The following is a 14,484-nucleotide window of genomic DNA, read 5'->3' as shown; positions in this document are numbered from 1 at the left end:
AACTTCTATCTACTTCATGCCTGCTTAATTCCTTTAGTTTAGGGTTTCTCAATCTCAGAAATAAAGTATTGTTGTAGGGGGTTTATGTGGCATTGTGTGATGTCCAGCAGTTTCCCTGCTCTTACCCTCCTACATACCAGTAGCATCTCCCTGGTTAGTACAAACCAAAATGTCTCCAAATGTTACCAACTGTTGGGGGCAGGGAGTGGAGTGAAGGAAATCCTCTCATCCTTAGAGCCACTACCTTAGTTAATTTAGTTTGCTGAAGCTCTCATTATCAGTCATGTACATTAGGATGAAAGGATTCTATGCCTTGTCCAGGACTGCATCTCTCCACCATTCTCCATACTCCTTATGGTTTTATAATGTCCATCAGGATAAAATCCAGTATCTATAATAAAGCATAAAAAGGGCATTGCCTTCTACTTGTCTTTCCAGCCATACTGAATTCTTCTGCAGTTTAATTAGGAATGTATGAAATTCATAAAAAGTGTTAACTGTAGACAGTAAGTAAGCTACTAGCTTATGAGATAACTGCAAAACTCCCAGGGTGTTTTAAATATAGAATATGAGTAAGCATGTACTTTATGAAACATAGGCAGAGTTGTGTTAAATATGCATAGTAAGTTAGTAAACTATAAGGCATGCCAGAGTTAAAATACATAGAAAATATGATGGAACAGAGGGTCACTTATAGTCAAAGGGATGAAAAAAATAAGTTATGAATAATCATGACATCTCTAGACTGACAACTGTGTCACTCCTACATTGGCGACACACTGGTGAAACCCACAACAGTCTCATATGTTCTCTACCAAAGAAATGCAAACAAATGTTCAGCAGCCTAACTTGTAAGTTCTGGTTGTGGCCAGGCATACTTTCTACCCAAACAGCACGTGCATGCCATTGGCCCAAAGCATTTTCCACTTGTAGGCCTCCTTGCTTGTTTTAGTCAGCTTTTTTGCTGCTGTGACTTAAGACCCGGCCAGCAAAATTGTAGAGGAGACAAAGTTTATTTGGAGGCTTACAGTTGTAGAGGTCTTAGTCCATAGAAGACCAGCTCCATTTCTCAGGGCTCAAGGTGAGACTGAACATCATGGTGGAAAAGTGTGGTAGAAGGAAGCAGTTCACATGATGATCAGAAAGCAGAGAAAGAAACTCCACTCTCCAGATACAAAATATATACTCCATAGCCATTCTCCTAATGAACCACTTCCTCCAGCCATACCCCACCTGCCTCCAGTTACTACTCAGTTAATCCATTTAGGGCTTTTTTCCCACTGATTAGGTTAAGGCTATAACCCAATCATTTCTTCTCCAAAACCTTCTTGCATTGTCTCACATGGTGAGCTTTTGGGGGACACCACATCTAAATGATAACATTGCTGAAACCTCACTTCTGGCTCTTATGAGCATACCTTCAATGGAAAAGGCAAAGATGGCAGACAGGTCATATGAACATTGCTTAACCAGTGATTTAGATGGCTTCCATTCACTTGTACCCTATCCTAATCATGTTAACTTACTACAATTCCTTCCTACTGTTTTCATTGGATACCTAAATTGATTCATTAAGCCATATCATTCACAAATCTTAATTTGGTCTCATGAGCCTGCTGTTTTACACCACTGGGTTAGCTATCCTAGTGTTCACCTAGAGGCCACCATTGCATCAAGTTCATTTCCCATATGACAATTTAATTCAAGCATTAATCCCTTCCCCCCACAGAATGTCCTTGCATATTAGTATCTCCTATTTTATCCTGTTCATATCCCTATGCTTTTATTATAGCACTTATCAAATCACATTGTAATTAACAATTTATTCCTCACTCACTAATCTTTGAACTCCTTGGGAGCAGGAATACATTTTATTCATTTATAGTCAGTATTACTTAGCAAAGTGCCAACCACAAAGTATCCAGCAAAAGAACTATCCAAATCAGTTAAGGGGATTACCCATGGTTTTTGCCTTTCTCCCATCCCCTAATTCTAAGATTGGTATAATACAGCCAGTGTCAAAATCCTGCTTAGCTGAGGAGGAGTATGAAAGATGAAAGTGTTGGAAAGAACCATAAACTCACTTTAGAAAACAATTTACAGTAAATATATGAAATTACAAGCAAGCATGGGCTTTGGTGGACCTTATTTGCCTGTCCCATGTCATTCACTTGCAGATTAAAATAGCAATAGTTTTTGGTTTTTGTTGACCTCTTATGCCCACATCATTATGGTTAAAAGATCACAAACCTTCAGTGGAAAAGACATTAAGCCTTATGCATGGGTGTCTGATAACTATCAAAAGAGACTCTGCTAAAATAAGTTTGCCCTAAGTTAATTTGTCTGATTTGATGGACATGCTTTTTTTTGGGGGGGGGGGGGGGGGGGGAATCCAGATCCTGAGATGTATACAGGCAAATAAAAACTATTAAAGATTACCTGCATAGCCTTACCTGACCATAACTGCTATTAGAACCTGTGGTAACTATACTTCTGCTCCTATTGCTCAGCCCTTGCCTTTTTAATCTTCTAATAGAGTTTGTATCTTCCAAAATTTACAAGAATACTATGTTAGGAGGATGGCAACACAAGAATTCGAACTCATCCCACACTGAGACCAGTGTCTTTTTCTTTCAGATTAGTCAGGATGAGATCTTTGATCTCTAAGGAGGCAGGTTCATTACACATGCCCCCCTAAAGCAATCACAGAAGATGGATCTTTCTCGCTCACCAACCCTTCAGATTAAGGGATCAATGTCTGGGGCTGCGGTGAATTAGGAATTTGGGACAGAAAGATATACTGAGTCTAGAAGCACCCAATGTTCAAGTGCAGAGAAAACTGGCGTGAAATCATGCTGCTCCACTCTGCCTCTACCTCTAGTCCAGGCCCTAACAACCAGCCCTCTATAGATGTTAGTACCCCCACATCACTGGGTTGCTGTCTGTCCCCCTAGAGAGAGCCAGCATGCTCTCTTGAATGTGCATACCTTATTTTACCCCAAAGGCATCTCTCTTGAGATTGCCCCCATTCTCCCTTGAATATGTATCTACTTTCCTAAATAAACCTCCGTCTATGCCTTTGAAAAAGAAAGAGGGAGGGGGAGAGGAAGAAGAGAAGGGAGCATGGAGCACTAGATGAATGCAGGTGAATAAAGTCCGATTTAAAAATTAATGAGCGCCTACGTGTGGCAGACAATAGAGATACAAGGAGACCATTTCTTCCCTTAGAAAATTACTGGAGGCTAAATTTTACTCAAAATAATAGCTATTTCGTAGTTCATTATTTTAAAAAAATAGAATATTTCGTTTGCCTGAAAGAAGCAAAATAAAATGTGTGACCTTAAATCAAAGGCTCGTTCTTGAGGTGCTTTTAACGCATTCACTCCCTTCAGGGGTTAGGGGTATCTGGAGCAAAAGTTTGGTATCGTGCACAGGCAGAGAGATTTGAAGGCAATTAAAATTAGCAGAACCTGTGTCTCGTAACAGTTGAACCCTAGAGATCGCCCAATTCCCTAACCGAGAGGAGACGGTAAATACCAGTCAGCGTCTGAAGAAACTATTGCCTCGCGTTGAGTCATTTACCAACTCCGGCCACTGAGTCCTTTTCACTCCCGGAGGCGACCAGGCGGGGTTCCACTCTAGGCTTCTCTCGGGCCTCTCTTGATGGTGGCGCTGGGCCTCTCTAGCCGGCGCGCACCGTCTTCTCTGTGGTAGCGCGAAGACGACCTGGAAGGCGGGCAACCGAGTGAGGCCTTCCTGTATGCGGTGCTGCCGGTACCCCGCGGAAAACTCCAGCTAAGGTGGAAGGGAGCTGGGGGTGGCTCTGGAGGTGCGCGAACGTGGAGACCGGTCCCTAAGTGGGGAAGGAGCCCGAGGGCCTCCAGGTGTCTAAGGAGTTGGTAGCGGAGGCCCTCGCTGGTGAGGGGGGTTTCCAGCTGCCGGCTGGGGCCTGCCCCAGCCTCCCATCCCGTGGTTCCCCCGAGCTCTACAGCAGCCTCCCGTCCTGTGGGTCCCCCAGCTCTTCCCCGGGTTCATCTGCGACCTTTTGGGTAAAAGCCCAGCGCAGTTTCCGCCACTTGTGTCTCCTCTGCGGCTGTCGCCTCTCTGGGGGAGGCCCGGAGCCCTCTAAGTTCTTAATTTAGGATCGAGCTACTTAGAATTTTTGTGGCCTCGAACCCTGTATGCAGTTTATGTCTTTCCTTGCTTGTATTTATTTTTAAATCAGAAATCTCTCACCCTTAACAGTTTGCTTGAAGCCAGAAACCAAGTAAAAAATTTTTTCTTTCCTCCTGGCACCATGAACGTAGTAGGTGGTCATTGGACGTATCTGCTTATTTGAATCATTTTGATATAACCATTAACGAGGGGCATTTTGTATGGGACCGTTATAGGTTTAAGATAAGAATAATTGTAGGATCCTTGGACCTAGTCTCATTGATTTAAGGGAGATTCAGCCTTCCTGATTTGAGATTCTGGGAGTTTCTGAACTCATTCTAAAGAGGTTGTTAAGTGTCTGTTAAGTCCCAGTGTTGTGCTAATTAGAGAAGCCACAACTCTGAAAAGGCCCCAGGGGATTTCTTGCCCTCACAGACCCAAATGTATAAAAGATTAACAAGTGACAAAAAAAAAAAAAGCATATGATATTGCTATGAAAAATTAAGTTCTTAAAGTTAATTTTTGACATTGGTTGATAGAGAAAATGACATCATCATGTTCTTGTCTGCCATCTGAAAGGTAGTAGAGAAAAAGTTTCAGTACAATGAAAGTGTTGTGGAAACACAGGAAGCAAGCCTTTAACAATAGTATTTGAGTAAGGCTGCAGGAGATAGAAGAGGCTGGTGGTGTCTTGAAGGATAAATAATTATTGCATGGCGCAGAAAGTGCCAAAGATTTATAGTACCGCTTGTTATACATCAAGCACTCATCTATTCATGGATCTATTTATCTATACTATAGCAGTACCACACAGTTTAAATTATAACAGCTTTATAATAAATCAATATCTTGTTTTATTTCCCTTTTGAACCTTTGTTCTTCTGGGGTTTTTTTTGGGGGGGGGTTGCTTTTTGGGTTTGTATTTTGACCTTTGGTCTTTCATATAGGTCAGCTAGTTTGCATCAGGTTAGGGGTAGAAGAATATCTGATGGAATTTTGATTGGAAGAGCATTGAATTTATATATGGATTCTCAGAGAATTGGCATATTTTACTATAGTCAAGCTTCCCATGATTTGTAGCTTTATTTAGTTATATTGTCTTTTTTGTCTTTCAGTTTGGATAATTTTCTCCATAAAGATCTTGCGTATCTTTTGTGAGATTTATATATTTTGGAAGGTATTTTATAAGTGGTTTTGGTTTCCATCATCTCTACTAAATTCTCTTACTGGTTCTAATTGTTTGTCTGTTGAACCTCTTATATTTCCCATGTAGATATTTGTGTCATCTTCAAATAATACTTCTTGTATCTTGCATTTTAATCCTTATACATTTTAATATTATCTTACATAGAAGCTGTGATAGCAGATATTATGTGTAGTTTTGATCTTACAAGGAATGCTTCTGACATCTGATGATTAAAGATAATACTGTTTATTGTAGGATTCTGGTAGAATACTTACCAATTCTTAATTTGATGAGAGATTTTCTTTTTTTGAAACAAATACTGAATTTTATCAATTTTTTTTCTTTTTGGTTTTCCAGGTAAAATAGTTTACAAAACAAATCTGTCTTTAATGTTTTTTCTAGGGTAATCATCACATGACCTACTAAAGAAAGATCTCTAGACAAAATAAAACAGGGAAAGTTTGCAAGAGTCAAGAATGATGGATCCATGTTCAGTTGGAGTACAGCTTCGTACCACAAATGAGTGCCATAAAACATACTATACTCGTCACACAGGTTTCAAGACTTTACAAGAATTATCATCAAATGATATGCTTTTACTTCAACTTAGAACTGGAATGACACTTTCTGGAAACAATACAATTTGCTTCCATCATGTAAAAATTTACATTGACAGATTTGAAGATTTGCAGAAGTCATGTTGTGATCCATTTAACATACACAAAAAGCTAGCCAAAAAAAATTTGCATGTAATTGACTTAGATGATGCCACTTTTCTGAGTGCAAAATTTGGAAGACAGCTTGTACCTGGTTGGAAACTTTGTCCAAAATGTACACAGATAATCAACGGAAGTGTGGATATTGATTCTGAAGACCGCCAGAGAAGAAAACCTGAATCAGATGTACGTATAGTAATACTTTTTCTATCCTGTGATGTGTTAGCTTTTTGTCACTGTGACCAAAATACCTGACAAGGACACCGTAGAGGAGGAAAAGTTAATTTTGGATTCATATTTTTAGAGGTTTAATCCATAGGAAGTTGAGTCCGTTGCTATGGACCCAAGATAAGGCAGAAAGTCATGGTGGAAGGAGATGGCAGAAGAAAGCTACTCTCCTCATGGCAGCCAGGAAGCAGAGAACAGGGTGGGGCTGCAGGAAAGATGGACCCTTCCAAGCAAGCCCCTGTGACCTAACTTCTCCAGCTACTTCCCACTGTCTAAAGTCACCACTAGGATGAATTAATCATGTTATAGCTCTCATAATCTAATTATTTCACTTCTGGGCATTCCTGCATTAACACAGGAGCTTTAACAGGGACATCTTATAGCCAAACCATAGCATGTGACAAGTATATTAAGAGTATGTCTCAAAATTTTTATTTACAGCCATTTTATAATTCTTGCTGCTGGAATATTTTTTTGAATTTCCCCTTTTTCATTATGTTCATAAGACAAAAGATAACTAAACTTTTTAATTATATGAATTATATGTATTGTTTTCCTTTTGTTCTAAGGCACATCTCTACAAGCCATTTTTATCTGCAGTTCATTATTGATACTTGTTGATAACTGTAACTTCAGATGTCTTCATCTTATGTGTACATTGCTCTTGTGTTATTGTGTTATTCTTTTCCTAAATCCACTATCTTTATCACCCAAGGGTGATTCAGGGTAAATGCAAACATTTTGAAAGACCATTTACTTTCACTTCCTCAAATAACAAACATAAGCCCTTAGGCACCAAAATTTTGTTTTATCGAAGCTATTTAAAAATATCATACTATTTCAGAACTTGAAACCATATTGCTTCTCTCATCTTAATACTAGAAACTTTCCTAAGGACCCAAAGTTGTTATCAGGAAGCTCAGTTTTGTGCCATTGGGTTATAGCAGTTTTTTTTGCCTTTGTTCCCATGTACCAGCAGCCATTGCAGTTGTCACCATGCCAGCCTGCCTCTACACCTAATTGCTGGAGACTAAAATCACATAATGGAAATGTCATTAATAAAAAAGTTTTAACATACTCAAGGACTAAGTGAATTTTCTTGCACTTGGGTCCTAATCTTTTTTCTGTGTTCCAGGTTAAGAAATAAATCTGGGTCAATACTAAGAGAAGTATTTATTTATTTTCTAATGACAATATTTTAATGGATAATTTGCTTGTCTTTATTCAGGGAAGAACTGCTAAAGCTTTGAGGTCACTACAGTTTACAAACCCAGGAAAGCAAACTGAATTTGCTCCAGAAACTGGTAAAAGAGAAAAAAGAAGGCTTACCAAAAATGCAACTGCTGGTTCAGACAGGTATTCTATGCATTTACTCATATTCTAACTTACTGCTTCACGTCTGCATTGATCCTTTATTTTCTATTAAATTTTCTGAGTAGACATTTTAAGTTGAATAATGTGGAATTGGTAAAAAACCTCCAAGGACCTTGGGGTTTATTCATAGAAAATTAAAGCATCCCTTTCAACTCTAAAAGTTTGTTTCCAAGAAAGTAGCAATGATGTGAAAAGGTAACATTTTGACATGAGGGTTAAGATATTGAAGGAGACTTAAAGTAATTCACTTTGTGAAAAGCCCTAATGATATTATCTTATTGGTATATCTCTCTCTATGAGTGATAGCTAAAAGGTAATTCAATTTTATGAGAATTTGCTTTTCATTTTTTACCTGTTTTTCATGGGGCTGAAATAGAAACAGTTCTGGTACAGTGAACAAAAAGAATGGGAGAACTAAATTATTTAAAATATTATTTCACTATTTCTAAAATATAATCATTCAGAAATTTCACTATTTCTAAAATATAAAGTGTAATCATTCAGAATTAAATGCAATTAACATTTTTGTGTATTCCATTTATTCCATTTGTTAAAGTTTTACATTGACTACTGTATAAAAACTTATAGTTTGATATACTACAAACTATGTTCACAAAGTAGTGAAGAGACTGATAACCAATAAAGTAAACCACTATTAACTAGCCATTATTTTTTCTTTAAAGGAAAATAATTTTAGCAGAAATTTACATATGATCTGGGACAAAGTTCTTGTCTGTTCCTTCGTTGAACTGACTTTTAAATGAACTTCAGGGAAATGGAGATATAGCTGAGTGGAAGAGTGCTTGCCTAGTACACACAAGGTTCTAGATTCAATTCTTAGCACCTCCTGTCACTTACTGTTTGTAGAATTGGCTGTAAGCCTGGTAAATTACATACTACTTTAGCAGGACCTTATCCCTAATTCAAAATACTTAATGTCCTTAAATTTTTTCATTATCCTATTTTCAGTTAAATATTCAAAAGTAATATATTCATGAGGTATAATTCATTACATTTTATTTTACAGACAAGTGATACCAGCAAAGAGTAAGGTCTATGATAGCCAAGGGCTCTTGATTTTCAGTGGGATGGACCTCTGTGACTGCCTGGATGAAGATTGCTTAGGATGTTTCTATGCTTGTCCTGCCTGTGGTTCTACCAAGTGTGGAGCTGAATGTCGCTGTGATCGCAAGTGGCTATATGAGCAAATAGAAATTGAAGGAGGAGAAATAATTCATAATAAACATGCAGGATAATTTGCAATATCAAACCACTGGAGTCTAAAGTTCCTCTATTTCTAAAATTCTGTTACTCTTAAGGTACATTTTAAGCATGATGGTCAAATAACAAAAATTTGAAAACTACCAAAGTGTATGTATGCTAATGTTTCATTTGGGTTTCTTTAAGTTCATTATTTGATGTAAATTTATATGAGTTGTTTCTCAGTAGTCACTTTTAAGCCTGTCTGGGTCAATGTTAAGAAGGGTGTGGGCAGTCCTCAGTTTGTGTGGTTCCCATAGGCACAAATTTCAGTGACCATAATTTAGTTAAATAACAACAGCCTCCTAATAGCATGGTTCACATTCAGTTAGGGTAGCATATCAGCTGTTCATCTTGTGAAGTATTAGCACCTTTGTCCAGAAATTATTAAGTAACAGGTGTGCTTTATAGTCAGTGACCAATTATGTTATCTTTTTTCAAATTCTGCTTGTGATTGGTCCTTGAACGTATGTATTTAGTTCATCTACAGCAAAGCGTATAGTTACATTGTCATCACCCAATGTGACATTTTATGAAAGTGGATAATCAAAAAAATTGGCCATCTAAGATTGAAAATGAAGCAAAGAAGTGAACAATAATAATGCTGAAAGTAATAATTTGAACATAAGTGGAGTTTTAAAAAAATGTCACTGATTCTGGGTGTTTAGATACAGTTGCTGTACAATGACTAGCTGAGTCTTGCTAAACAAACTTACCAACATAAGTGAGGAAAGCAGTTGTGATGGAGAAGTAATGGCAAAACTTTCACATTAAAGAATATTTATTGTTAACACAGGAATAGGTCACAACATAGAAAGCACAAACAATAATAAATGGTGGAAGCTGATCCCAACTTAAAAAGTACATAAGTTGCTGGAGTATAGGAGATGCTGACTCAGCATTATAAGTTAGAGAAGGCAAGCTGTGTTAAAAGTACTCCTGATTAGTATTTTACAGTAAAGTAAAACTCTCACTCTCACTGTTTAAACTTTCATTTTCATCTACATTTATAACTGGCAGTTGAGAGTGTTTAATACTCCTACAGGTTTTTAAAGGTCATAGAATAATGGTAATTTTCCTTATTGATCATTGGGATTGCTTTGCTTGGACATCTTTATAGTCCCATACTATCATGTAAATGAGGACTGCCTATAGCTGGAAACAATGCCTCCTTCAGAGAAAACTGATTTTGATACTACTGACACTATGAGCTATTTTGAAAATAATCTATATATCTAAGTACTAAAATATATTTATTTTCTCCCAACTTAAATAAAAATAAATATTAGTACCATAAAACTTTCATTATTTATACGGTGTATTCTTTGTGGGAGAAAAATATTCTTTTTATGTATAAAACATGAATATACATAAACATACATTATATCTATTATTGAAATTGTATAAGATGACTGATGAGGATTAAGAGATCAAAAACTATTTCTTAAGGGAATGATAGTGACAAAAAGGAGAAATAGTGGTTAGAACAGGATATAAATAAGATTTTTTGGAAATAGATTGAACTGTGGTGTGGAGTTTGTGCGGGTGCTGCTCAGAGGATGGGACAATGATACTTCTGCACTTTGTTTTTTTAAGACATTTACCCACCATTTTGTCTAACGGCTCCTTCCACCTAGAAAATTGTAAGGTGAGTTTTTGTTTTCTCCAAATACGATACCTCAGTTAATTGAATGAACTTTTGGCAATTTGAAATATTTTGTAGCTGTTGAAACTAAATTTCTATAGCCAGTTTAAATTGTCCACTGGAGTTTTTTGTTTGTTTGTTTGTTTGTTTTTTGTTTTTTTTATGCTCTCTTAAATCACTGTTTTTACTTTGATGCAATGTCATTTTCTACTTTGAAATTAAATGTCATTTTGAAGTTATAATTTTTCTTTGACCTAATTATTAGTACAGTTACTTGTCAATTCCTTATCTATGTTTGAACTGAGCACTGGCAAAAGGAATAGTTTAACTTTAAATCAGGTGTTAGATTGTTAACTTTTTCTGAATGAAGAAAATATTTTGTTATAGAGGATACAAACAGATTCCAATTAGGATCATTAGAACTTAGTTTTTTGTTTTGTTTTGTTTTTTGGAGGGATTTCTAAGTATAAGTTAGATTGTACATTGCTTAGACTCTTCAGAGAGAGATAATCTTATACTTTCTCTTTGCTTCAAACAGGATATAGGGCTGGGATTGTTGCTCAGAGGTAGAGCGCTCACCTAGCATGCGTGAGACACTGAGTTCTGTCCTCAGCACCATGAAAAATATAAAGATATTATGTCCACCTATAACTAAAAAAAATGTTTAAAAAAATTATAAGGACTGGGGCTGTCGCTCAGTGGTAGAACACCTGCCTCACACATATCTATGAGGTACTAGGTTCAATCCTTAGCACCACTTAAAAATAAAGATATTGGGAAAAAAATTATAAAAAAACAGAATATATCTCTGGAATAAATGACTTAAGTTTTAAATGGCTGTATTTCAGCATTCATTCAAATAGGTCTGTTACTTTTCAAAGACAGTAATGATTAAAAGGCAAGTTACTTGGAACAATTTTGCTAGTATTCTGCATTCCTACTTAGGGGCCCAGATAAGAGTTGTACTTTTTTTTTTTTTTAAATAACATCACAGGTTCACTTACTATTTTTAATCCAGATTACAAATATAGAATATAATGAAATCATCTAGATCCCTTTTATACTACAAAATGTTAAGCATTAAATTACTATATATTCATCTAAAAAGCAAATAAAAGTTATATAAACTCTTATGCTTTATAAAGATTCTGTAGAGAATTTAATGTAAAGCCACTCAAACATTGGTCTTATAAAATGCTGGTCACAAATATTAAAGGAAAAGTGCTTGTATATATTTGAATAAAATGAATGTCATCCCTTGTGACCTTATTCCAACTTTTTACAATTACATGTAAGAATATAGCTATTAACCTTTGGGATATAATACATAGAATTTTTCTGTTTTTAAAATATGTCTAATTCTATATAACAAGCTGTTCTACAACTTGACACTCTATTCTAAAAATGCTCTCTTGACCTAGAGTCCAGCCAATAATTTTGAACAAGTGAATTTTGACACATACATAGTGATTTGTTAATAAAAATATATCTATACATTTAATAAGTTTTAGCATCATTCTTTACAGAAGTCAGAGACCCATGGGGGAAGCTGATGAAATGTATGGACTATTTCCACAGGAAAAAATAAATATTCATGTACTCACAAATTCTGTGTTCAGAATACCTGAACATGGAATGTCTGGGTAGTATGAGATCTGATTTATTTGATTATATTTTAATTGAAGTTGCCTGTCTAAAGTGTGGTTTGTTTTATTATATGGTGGTGATGTTTTAAATATAGTTCAGTCCTTAAAAAAGCTATTGCTGTCCTGAAAAATTAGATCCCACTCTGGCCTCTCACACCACCACCTGCCCCATCTCCAGAAAGGTAATTACAAATTGAGTCACAATGTAAAAAAAGTGTCTTATCTGGACTGAACTTGGTTATTAGAGATTTCTACTTGCATTATGGTTACCCTACTACAAATAGGTTAATTTTTTTGTGTAAAACTCATGTAACACCTTAGTTTTTGCTGACATCTGCTGGTATCTTCATGAAAATGAACTCTTCACTGCCGCTACATCTGCTTTATCTCTTCTAAATTAAACTATGAACACATATAATTATATAATCCTCTGCCGACATGAGTATCAAAACAAAATCCTAAAAATAGTTAGTAGCATTCTTAAGTCTTGCTTTGCAGTCAACTATATTGGATTTTATTTTATAAGAATATAAGGATACACAAATACACGTGGGCAATTCTGGGTTTCTTTTTATAAAGAGGGGGTACTTGGAGAAATAATGCTTTTACCTTTTTTAGAAATCACCAAACACCATTGAACACTTAGTTTGAAAGGTGAAATAAACTTCTGCACAGCATATGTCCCAACTTATAGATATTTTGTAAGGATGTTGTAGTGAAGCCAGATTTAAAGTTAGGTAGTCAGTGTAGTTAGGTAAATCAGGTCTAATATCGAGTAAGATTCAAAATGGAGGCCATGTTGAGAATGAATTCTGGGGAAAAGCAGAACAACTCTTGGAATGTTAATGAAGTCCCCGAAAAGCCCAAGGCCCAGAGCCTATCCCAAAGAAATGTTAATGAAGATTACTTCTTTGGCCCACCTGTGCCCCACCCTTTGGGCCTTCCCACCTACATTCCATCACTGAAGAAACTATAAAATGGAGAGACAACCACACTTCCATGGATTCCATCTCTTGGGTCCCCTTCCTCTGGGAGAAGTCTTTTCTGCTGTCCTTTAATAAACTTCTATTTTCCACTCTGACCTTGCCTCGGCGTGCTTCTCTGGTGTTATACTTCAACATTGGGGAAGCAAGGACTCGTCACCGGTCAACAGCGGTAACAGTAACCAATCACCCCTACCCAACTTGTTCTCCCGCCAGTGAATGCTAATCATGTTTTAGAGTTATTATTTGATTTTCCCGCGGTGTGTGATGATTTGCTAAGAGATGCTATGATGTATGTGGGGGTCCCTGCCTTCTCCAAAGAATGTTTAAAACTGATGCAAACCCTGGACTCTGGGGCCTCTCAGCGTCACCAGTTGCTGTGTGTGCGCCTGGAGGACGGAGCTAGCTAGCAATAAACACCTCTTTGCTGCTTACATCGATCTTGGTCTCTGGTGGTCTTTTGGGGATCCCGAATTTGAGCATAACACTAACAGGCTGATAACTTATTAAAATTTTTCACTTGATTCTTTTTTGTAGGCACAATTTGAAGTGAGGGCACGTTTTACTTTAAAAAAATTAAAAAGAGCCAGGCATGGTTGTGCATGCCTATAATCCCAGCAGCTAGGGAGGCTAGGCAGGAGGATCAGGAGTTCAAAGCCAGCCTCAACAATTTAGTGAGGCCCTAAGCAACTCAACAAGACCCTATGTCTAAATTTTAAAAGGGCTAAGGATGTGGCTCAGTGGTGCCCCTGGGTTAAATCCCTGGTACCAAAAAAAGAAAAGAAAGAGCCCTTGGCTAATGGTTATAAGATCTATGCCTTACCAAGAAGAAACTTAATCTAAATCTAAAACTAGACAGTATAGATATTAAAAGGAGACCTGAAATTATTCAAAATAACAACTTTATCACTATCCTTTTATTATCAACAATTGATCAGTTAACTTGAAGAATAAACCCAAATTAAACTCTGCTTTTTACTATCTTGTATTCTAAGACCCAAATTTGTGATTGGACTTAAAGAGAGCATTTATTTATGGTGTTATGCTCGAATTCAGGACCCCCAAAAGACCACCAGAGACCATGATCGATGTAAACAGCAAAGAGGTGTTTATTGCGAGCTAGCTTGGTCCTCAGCACACACAACAATTGTTGACACTGAGAGGCCCCGAGCCCAGGGTTTGCAGCAGTTTTACACTCTTTGGGGAAGGCAGGGACTTCACATACATCATAGCATCTCTTAGCAAATCATCATACACGGCAGGAAAATCATAAAACAACTCTAAAACATGA

At 36.8% G+C, this 14,484-nt stretch overlaps 1 protein-coding gene across 2 annotated transcripts; it reads left to right on the top strand.

Moving 5' to 3' along the window:
* The first annotated feature begins 3,714 nt into the window (after positions 1 to 3,714).
* Arl14ep (ARF like GTPase 14 effector protein) lies at positions 3,715 to 11,825 on the top strand. Of its 2 annotated transcripts, none has more exons than XM_027936710.2 (4): positions 3,715 to 3,800; positions 5,744 to 6,243; positions 7,514 to 7,641; positions 8,687 to 11,825. In XM_027936710.2, the coding sequence occupies exons 2-4, from the start codon at positions 5,818 to 5,820 to the stop codon at positions 8,913 to 8,915; spliced, it is 783 nt and encodes a 260-aa protein (XP_027792511.1). In that variant the 5' UTR covers positions 3,715 to 3,800; positions 5,744 to 5,817; the 3' UTR covers positions 8,916 to 11,825. The 2 variants fall into 2 exon arrangements, with proteins under 2 accessions (XP_027792511.1, XP_027792512.1); XM_027936711.2 differs by having other exon boundaries at positions 3,725 to 3,829.
* Positions 11,826 to 14,484: the final 2,659 nt, after the last annotated feature.

The sequence above is a fragment of the Marmota flaviventris genome, chromosome 9 (assembly GCF_047511675.1).
Source record: "Marmota flaviventris isolate mMarFla1 chromosome 9, mMarFla1.hap1, whole genome shotgun sequence".
In the NCBI taxonomy this organism is placed as follows: domain Eukaryota; kingdom Metazoa; phylum Chordata; class Mammalia; order Rodentia; family Sciuridae; genus Marmota; species Marmota flaviventris.
Note: the sequence above shows the minus strand (reverse complement) of the source record. Positions and strands in the feature narration are given on the sequence as shown.

Bases quoted from the DNA above. Each gene is read 5' to 3' on its own strand.
- Arl14ep (XM_027936710.2), top strand. From the start codon at position 5,818: ATGATGGATCCATGTTCAGTTGGAGTACAGCTTCGTACCACAAATGAG. The intron at 6,244-7,513 runs GTACGTATAGTA...GTCTTTATTCAG, and splicing joins GAAGAAAACCTGAATCAGAT to GGAAGAACTGCTAAAGCTTT. The intron at 7,642-8,686 runs GTATTCTATGCA...TTTATTTTACAG, and splicing joins GCAACTGCTGGTTCAGACAG to ACAAGTGATACCAGCAAAGA.